The 9,456-nt window shown below is 50.6% G+C and overlaps 1 protein-coding gene across 1 annotated transcript in view; it reads right to left on the bottom strand.

Annotated features, from left to right (window-relative positions):
* FEZ1 (fasciculation and elongation protein zeta 1 (zygin I)) overlaps positions 1–9,456 on the bottom strand; it is a 13,736-nt gene that overhangs the window by 3,756 nt on the left and 524 nt on the right. The window contains exons 2-5 of the mRNA XM_010581333.1: positions 7,435–7,737; positions 4,161–4,257; positions 2,792–2,881; positions 1,738–1,964 (exon numbers count right to left, since the gene is read on the bottom strand). Coding sequence (XP_010579635.1) covers positions 1,738–1,964; positions 2,792–2,881; positions 4,161–4,257; positions 7,435–7,709 — 689 coding nt within the window. The 5' untranslated portion in view covers positions 7,710–7,737. The remainder of the gene's footprint in view (positions 1–1,737; positions 1,965–2,791; positions 2,882–4,160; positions 4,258–7,434; positions 7,738–9,456) is intronic.

The following is a 9,456-nucleotide window of genomic DNA, read 5'->3' as shown; positions in this document are numbered from 1 at the left end:
GCTTGCAAAATGCTTTCTGCGATTACTGCAATGCAGGCTGCACTTATTAAGATGCGCAGGGTGAGCAGCGGGCCTCCCGGTGCAACTGGTGAGGCGCCAGTGCAGTAAATGCAATGCATACTGCAACTAGGGAATACTGCCTGGTGAATTAGCAGGACGCCCGGTGCAGTTAGTGTAGCGCACGCTGAAGTCTGCAAAATACCTTATGCAACTAGCGAGGCACACAGCACAATTATGAAGGTGCTGGGGGCAATTAGCAGGATGCCTGGTGCAATTAGCGAAACATACAGCGCAATAAATGAAATGCCTGGTGCAATTAGTGACATGCACAGTGCAACTAGCGACATGCACACTGAAGTTTGGAACACTGCATCACGTAATTAGTGAAACACACGCTGCAATTATTATGACACGGGAGGCAATTAGCGTGCTGCCCGGTGCAACTGGTGAAACACCCAGTACAATAAGCGCAAGGCACAGTGCAACTAGGGAAATGCTCGGTACAGTTAGTGGCATGCCCAGTGCAGTTAGTAAAATGCCCAGTGCAATTAGTGACATGTCCAGTCTGGTGCAGTTAGTCTCATTCCTGGTGCAATTAGTAAAATGACTGATATAATTAGTGACATGCCCGGAGCAATCAGTGAAATCCATAGTGCATAAGTGAAACACCTGATGCAATTAGTAACATGCCTGTGCAATTAGTGACATGCATGGTGCAACTGAACACACACTACATTTAGTGAAATTCCCAGGGCAATTAATGAAATGCACACTGAAACTGTTAAAATGCATCACGTGATTAATGGGATGCACGGTGCATTTACTGGACCACCAACAAATAAACAGTGTGCAATTACTGAAATGCCCAGCGTCATAAATGACATGCCCAGAGCAATTGCAGAATTGCCTGGTGCAATTAGTGACATGCATGGTGCAATAAATGAAATGCACTGTGCAATTAGGGGAATGCGCAGAGCAATTAGCAAAGTGCCTGGGGCAATTAGTGACACACACCATGCCATTAGTAAAAAGTCTAGCGTATGGTGCATTTAGTGGCACGCACAGTGCATGGTGCTCTTGGGGAAATGCATAATGCAATTAGTGAAAACCACCACCGTATTTTCCACGCACTTAGGAAAATGCATGGTGCAATCAGGAAAATGCCCGGTGCACAGTGCATTAGTGGCAGTCGGTACATTCAGAGGAGTGAAACACTCAGCAAAATGCACAGTGCAGCTAGGAATATGCACCGTGCATGGCTCAGTGAAGCGCCCAGCACATTCAGTTCCAGGCACGGTGCTGTCAAGAAAGCGCACTTCCTGAAATGCAGGGCGCAAACAGCAAAATGCGAAGCACACCAGGCATTTTTGCAAAATGGCAAGCGTTGCAAAAAGCTCAGTGTGCATGGAGAAAGGATGGTGCACAACACTGTCGGTGCAAGGCACAATACATTTAATGAATGGCACGGCGTGTTTTGCAAAATGCCGAGTGCTTTAGGTAAAGACACAATGCATTTCGCAAAATGCATTTAGAGCAAGGCATTTCGCAAAACGCACGGCACGCTCTGCTAAACCCTGGGTGCATCTGAAGCAATACTAAAAGCAAGATATCCGTGGGATTGATTTTTTTGCCAAGAGCCCCCTCCTGGCCAAACTGTGTAAACACTGGAGCAAGCCGTCCCCGAAGCCTGGAGAGGCTCAATTGTCCAATTTGGTTGGAATTGTCCCCAGAGAGTGAGTGGCCTGGATTTTGCTGGCCGTACCTTCATGGGAGCAGTTGTTGTTGAAGGCAGGGGAGAAAGCATGCAGCTCACGCAGAAGGATGGGCTCTGTGCCCCTACCACCGCCTTCGCCTTCAGCATCGGCCTCAGTCTCTTCCTCCTCTTCTTCCTCATCCTCATCACCCTCAGGGTCAGCCTCGGGGTCGGGTGAACTCTGCATCAGCTCCTCCAGCTCCTCGATGACCTGCAGGGCATCAGGGTCCTCCATTTGCACCTACACCCTGCAGCCCACAGCTACACCCTGCATCCGCATCTGCGTCCTGCACCCGCATCTGGGATCTGGTCTCTTCATACTGCACTTGCATCCTCTATCTGTATCGGCATCCTGCATCCTCCATCCTCCCCTTCATCCCGCATCTGCACCTGCATTTGCATCCATCTGGACCCTGCGTCCTCCCTTTGCATCCTGCATCTGCATCCCACATTCCCGTCTGCATCCAAATCCCACATTCCGCATTCACAGCTCTCCACGGGTACTTGCACCCCGGACGTGCACCTACATCTAAATCTGCATCCCGCACCTATGTCTGCATCCTGCTCCCTTCATCCTGCATCCTGGATCCTGTACGTGCACCTGCACCCGCACCTTCTATCCAGCAGCCCACACCCCGCGTCTCCCATCCACATCCCCTTCCCCACATTGGCAACCTGCATCTGGCACCTGCATCGTGCATCCCACATCTGCATCCCTGCCTCTGCACCGGAATCCTGTAGCTGCATCCCACCTCTGCCCCCCCCCGTTTTCACCCTTCATCCCATGACACCCATTTGCATCCAGCACCTGGAACGCACATTCCTATCTGCACCCAAATCCCACATTAGCACCCACAACCTGCACCTCCATCTACACCCAAATCTGCATCCCACATCCCATGATGATGGGGTTTGGCCTTTTTTTGTATTTTCAGCACACGGCCATGGGGCTGGGGTGGGCTGAGGCCATGCCGGGAGGCTAAAGCTTGGCTTTTGGGGGACACGCAGGCATTCAGTAGCCCGTGGGGGCCGGGGTACCTGCTCAGCTGTCAGCAGCGGCTCCTCATTGATGCCCGAGTCTTGCTCACTCCTCTCAGTGAGCTCCTCCTCCTCCTCCTTCTCGCAGAGCTGCAGGAGACACAGGCTGGGCCGCCTTGGTGGCACCGCAGGCACGGCCCGGCACCGGCATGGCCCCAGCACGGACACAGACACAGCCCTGGCCCTGGCACAGGGAGAGCCACCAGGGAACCACAGCTCTAGGAGACATGCTGCATGGGGGCGGGTTGCACGGGGAGACATCGGATGGAGACATGGATGGGGACACTGGACAGGGAGACACTGGGGGGGGAGACACTGGATGATGGGATTGAGGGGAGACATTGGATGGGAACATTGGATGGAAGGATATTGGACAGAGACACTGGACAGAGATGGATGGAGATGCTGGATGGGGAAATGTTGGATGGGACTTTAGATAGGGACTTTGCACAGGGATGCTGGAGACACTGGAGAGGGAGATGATGGACAGGGAAGTGTTGGATGGGGAGGTGTGGCAAGGAGACGGATAGAGATGTCGGATGGGGAGACACTGGATGGAGTTGTTGGATGGAGACATTGAACTGGGAAGTTGGACAGGGAGAAGTACAGGTATGTTGGATGGAGATGTTGGGTGAAGAGTCATTTGAATTAATACACTGGATGGTGACATTGGATGGGGAAGTGTTGGAGATGCTGGATGGAATTGATGGGGATGTTGAATGGGGAGATGATGGATGGTGATGCTGAATGGGGAAGAGGTCAGATGGAGACATTAGATGGGGACATCAGACAGGGCAGATGTCAGAGGGGAACACTGGATGGGGAGGTCATGGATGGACATGTTGGATGGAGATGTTGGACAGGGAGGCATCATCTTTTTTACCACTTTTCACAGGCTATTTCACCTTTTTAGCAGAAAATAACCCAAGAAATTTACCTTCTCTTCCCCCTTTAGCAACAGGTTGCGTAATATCCAAACGGGTTAAATTCAGTTGATTTTGAGGCATCTTTGCAGCCCTCCCACAACCCCAACTGCAGCTATTCACAGCATGAACTCACTACAATGAAGAAAACACTATTTTCTACCCCCAAAAATACACGACCTTACCCCTGGCTTGGGGGCAAATTGGCAAAGAACAGATTGCCAAACCAAACGCTTAATTTTGCCCATTTCAGTGTGGTTTCACCCTAAAATGTGGACATGCACTGCACTGGTGCTGTGTCACCCCCAAAATACCCTTTTTGAGTAGTTGGCAGTGCTCTGATGGTCGCTGAGCCTTGGGGCTGATTGACAGCTGTCAAGCATCACCCAGGGGTCATGTAGGGATGGGGCGGGGTTGGGATGCCAAGGGGGGGGCCACAGCCATACCTGGAGGTCGGTGCCGTTGGGGGCCTCAGCCCCTGGGAGCAGCCAGGGCCGGGGGGAGCCCCGGGGGACAAAGCCATCAGTGAGAGCATCCCAGACCCTGCAGGGAGGTGGGTGGTGAGCGGCGATGCCAAAATGTTGCCTCCCAGAAAGCTGTCCCAAAATGGCATGCCTCGAACACCCCAAAATGCAGCCCCAGAAACACCCTGAAATGCCCCCCCCCAAATCCCAAAACACCGAGATGCCCGAAACATCCCAAAGCATCCCAAATGATGTCCTAGAAGACCCCAAAGCTCCTCAAAATATCACCAGGAAATACTGCCCTGAAATATCCCAAAGCACCCCAAAATGCTTGAATGTCCCCAGACATCATTTTGAAATGTTGCTATCAAAATACCCCCCAAAAGGCCACTGCAATGCCCCAAAATGTCTCCAGATGCCACAGAAGACTGCTGTGAAATGCCCCAAAACATCCCGAAACGCCCCCAAAGCCCCAGAAACACCCCAAAATGCCATCCTAAAACACTGCCACAAAGCCCCAAGACCCTCTGAAAGGCCCCCAAACACCTCAAAACACTGCCCTGGAACACCCCAGAACACCCCTAAAGGTCCCAAAGCTCCAAAATGCCCTGAAACACCCCAAACCACCATCCTAAAACACCCAAAAATGCCCCCCAAAGCCACAATGCTCCAAAATGCCACCCTGAAATGCTCCAAACCACCACCCTGAAAAAGCCCTGAAATGCCTCAAAACATCCCCAAATGCCACCTCTGAACACACACATTCTACAATGCTTTCCTGAAACAGTGCCAAAAATGCCCCAAAACGCTGCCCCAGAACACCCCAAAAGAACTCAAAATGTTGTCCCAAGACCCCACTCCAAAAAACTCACAAGGGGGAGAAAAAAGGGGGGGGGAGAAAAAAGGGGGGGGGAGAAAACAGGAGAAAAAAGTGGTAAAGAAGGAGAAGATGGGGAAAAAAGGGCAAAAATGGGGAAAATGGGGAAAAGTGGGGAAAATGGGGAAAAGTGGGGAAAATGGATGAAAAAATGAGAAAGAGGGAAAAGAAGGAAAAGGGGAAAGTGGGAAAAAAGAGAAAAAGGGGGAGAAAGGGAAAGATGTGAAAATGGGGGATGGGGAAGGAGGAAAAGGGGTAAAAGGGAAAAAGGAGAAAGTGGGGGGAAAAGCGGGAAATGGGGAAAAAGAAAATGTAAGAAAAAAGGGGGAATGAGGGGAAAAATGGGGAAAAAGGTGGAAAAGTGGAGAAAAGGAAGAAAAAGAGGAGGAAGAGAAAAATTGGGGAAATGGGAGAAAAGCGGTGAAAAGTGGTGACATCAGGAATAAGGTCAAAAATGGGGAAAAAGGCACAAAAAGAGATTAGAAAATTTCTCCCCAATTAAGGCAAACCCACCCATTTTCCCACCACAAATGGCAGTTTTAGTCCGACATGGTGCCATGTCCATGCACATCCTGATTCCCCCTAAATCACCCCAAACCCGCCTGCCCCTCCCCATCCCCAAACCCGCTTGTTTTGGGGTATTTATCTCATCTCCTTCCTTACCTGATCTTAATTCCCCCTGAAATCACATATTTCACTAATTAACGCACAAAAATGTGCATGTCAACCCCCCCCCGATATTCCTATTTTAACAAAACCACAGCAAATACGGAAAAAATAAGTGGTTATCGCCCAAACTTTGCTTTTTTTTCCTGCTCTTAAAGGGCCAGCACCCTGCAAGGTCGGGCAAGCAGCAGCAGCAGATTTCTGGGTTAATTATGGTAAGAATTGGTTAATAATTAGGGAAATACAGCGCCTTTAAGGCCCCGGCCCATCCCCCACCCATGCACACAGGGCTCATTCAAGAGGGAGGAAAAAAAAAAAAAGCCCTGTTTTGCCCAATCTGACCCAAAAAGACACAATAAGCAGCACAAAGCACGCAGTGAGCCGGCTGCCGGCGACAGCGCGGCGCTCCCGGCGCCAGGCCAAATTGCGTTTTTCTCTGAAAACCCGTCAATTTGGCCAATTATGAAAAGCAGTTCAGCCTCAGTGGGTTTTGGTGAAAAAAACCCCAACAACAAAATAAACAGATTTGGGGGTGCTTGGGTTGAAAACAACCACTTTGCATGGTGAAAAATGAGTATTAGGAATTGCAGCCTGGGGAATAATCCCACTTAAACAACAACAAAAAATCTGTTAGAAAGGTGTTAATGTATAAACATCACTGCAAAACCCCCCCCAAATTTGACAAAAAAAAAAAAGGCATTTTGCAACAAAAAAAGGGTTTTAATGAATATTTAGATTGTAATGCAAATGCCACTATATTGTGGCAGGGTTGTGGGGATTTTGCCGAAGTTGGCTGCCCCCTGGCTTGATGCAGAGCTTGCACATCGCAAGCAAAAGGCTAAGCTCTACTCACACCTTACTCAAGGTTTACACTCAGCCCCCCTGGGGGCTCTCTTCACATAGACTGAGCCTGCTGCGACCCCGTGCAATGCGACACGGGCACCCTGCTGCGCCTCCTCATAGGATGCTACACAACTACTCCAGGGGTCTCACACAGCTACTCCAATGATGCTACACAACTACTCCAGGGGTCTCACACAGCTACTCCAATGATGCTACACAGCTGCTCCAAGGATCCCACACTGCCAGCCCAAGGTGCTGCATGATCACGCCACAGCGCAGGGGGCTGACTCGCATGTGGTGGAGATCTTGCAAGCATGCAAGGAAGTGCAATAGGCCCCAGAGGGGCGTTACTCACAGGATACTACGGTGCTACTCTGATGTGCTACGCAACCATGCTGCAATGGGGTAGGCTGGTCTGCATGCTCTGGGAGGAGGTGTATCTCATGACCATGCAAGGAGGCATGTGGGCCCAAGGGTGGCCTACTCATAGGATACTACACAGCTACTCCATGCTGCTGCATGACTATGCCATGATGCAGGGGGCTGAGTTGTATGTGGGGTGTACCTTGCTAGCATGCAAGGCAGCATGCAGAGCCCGACAGAGTGGTTACTCGTAGGATACTACAGCACTATTCCTGACGTGGTGCATGATCACGCTGCAATGCAGGGACCTGGTCAGTGAAGTCTCTCAAGGGTGCAAGGAGGCACACAGGCTGTGAGAGGGCTTACTCACAGCTTACTACACCACTGCTTTGATGTGTTGCATGACCACGCTGCAATGCAGGGAGCCAGTTTGCATTGGGAGTGTGTGGGTTTTGCAGGTGTGCAAGGAGGCACGTGTCGCCAGAAGTAGTGGGGGGCCTTACTCACTCCTCATCCTGGAGACGCTCCTCCTCCTCCTGCGCCTGGAGACGCCCCCGCACGGGGGCCAGACCCTCGGTGGCAGCATCATAGTTGCGGAAGCAGACGGTGAGCTTCTCGTCGAACTCCTGCACCAGGTCCTCCATCGACTTGAAGCTCATCATCTCAGCCGAGAAGCTCTCCAGCTCGGCCAGCGCTGGGTCTGCAGTGCGTTGTGGGGTTCCCCCATCGTCCCCGGGCCCCTCCTCGAACTCCTCCTCCAGGCTTACCAGGGGCGCCTCCATCCTCCTCAATACCGATGCGCTGCCTTAGCTGTGGGGAGAGGCTGCCTGTGAGGCACCGGGCTACTCACAGGTTACAACACGAGGGCTCCCCATTCCCTTTGCTGCTGCCGTGTGGGCTGAAACCCTACCGCCAGGGCTATTATACAACCAACAGTATCTCTGTAGTACCCTAGTAGTATCCCAACAGCATCTTAGTACTGTCTTTGTAGAAATACGCTGACATCCTGACACTACACTAGTAGTACTTTACTAGTAGCAACAAAGTGTGGACAGTGGCCCAAATAGCTTAGCGCTACCCTGATAGTATGTAAAAAGTATCATAACACTACCATTTATACTGAACTGGTAGTATCTTAGTAGTATCCTTATACTATAGCACTACTATCTTAGTAGTGGCCTGCAAGTATCACACTAGTATCAGTAATGTGCTGACAGTATCCCAAAAGTTTGAGCATTGCCCTGATAGTATCCCAGAAGTATCTTACCCCTACTATCTTTTCTAGTGCCCTTGTAGTATCTCAGAAGTATCCTACTGATATTCTACTAGTGTCCTGACAGCATCCTACTAAAAAATGAGTACTGTCTTGATAGCACCTTAGCAGCGTTGTGATAATATCCTGATAGTTTCGTAGTAGTACCCTGATACTATCTTAGCAGCATCCTAGTAATGGCCCTGTAGTGTCTTAGTAGTGCCTCGACAGCATTGTGAAAGTATCTCAGCAGTACCTTTAGAGTATCCAGGCAGTATCCTGCTAACAGCTTCGCAGAGTCCTGATAGTACCTCTGTGCTACACTGAGATTATCCTAGTAGCAGCCATTGAATAGCTCGGCATTACCCTGATGTTGTAGTAGCACAGGTAGGAGTATTCTGTTACTGTGTCAGGAGCATCCCAATAGCGTCCTAGTTACATCCTAACAGCACCCTGACAGTATCACAGTAGTATATCAGCAGTGTCCTGATAGGATCCTAACAGTGGTATAATGGTATACAGTTATTATCTTAGTAGTGTCCTGATAGTATCTTGGTAGTGCAATGTAATAGCCAGATATTATCTTAGTGCCACGTTACTATGCTGAAAGCAACTTAACCGTATCTGTTGTAGAATCCAGAGTCCCTTGACGACGTGTTAGCGCTGCTCCAGCGGTACCTTTGTAATACTACCCCAGTACCAACCCTTGAAAGGTGCTGGAAATACCCGAGTAGTGTTCTGACAGCATCCTGGGAGTGCCCTGACAGTAGCTTAGCAGCGTTCTCGCAGTATCTCAGTAGCATCCACATAGTATCCTGACAGTATCTTAGTGCCACCCTGAGAGTGCCTTGGTACTGCCCGCAGAATATCCTGACAGCATTTCAGCAAACTCCTGATAGCACCTTAGTAGCATCCCAGTAGTATCCTCAGAGTATCTCAGCTGTGTCTTGATAGTATCTCACTAGTCCTTCACCAAGTTACTGAGAGTATCCCAGTAGTATCTTCGCAGTAGCCTCACAGGAAGCAAATAGTCACCTAGTAGTAAGTCGGTAATACCCCAGTAAAGGTGCCACTACTCCAACCCACTCACCCAGCCCCGGCCACGCTTCCCCTGGGGAGGGGGAGGAAAGCAGAAACACGCTGCAGCTTTTGGGGGAAAACCCGGTTTTGGGGCTTTGAGTACCGTCTGCGCCCGCGTGCGCCCGCACCCCCACAAACGTGCCACGCGCTGGGTGCGCGTGAGCCTCGGCAGGTCGGCGGCACGCACCCCCCACGCG

Source organism: Haliaeetus leucocephalus, unplaced genomic scaffold (genome assembly GCF_000737465.1).
Source record: "Haliaeetus leucocephalus isolate CR32 unplaced genomic scaffold, Haliaeetus_leucocephalus-4.0 Scaffold773, whole genome shotgun sequence".
Taxonomy (NCBI): Eukaryota; Metazoa; Chordata; class Aves; order Accipitriformes; family Accipitridae; genus Haliaeetus; species Haliaeetus leucocephalus.
Note: the sequence above shows the minus strand (reverse complement) of the source record. Positions and strands in the feature narration are given on the sequence as shown.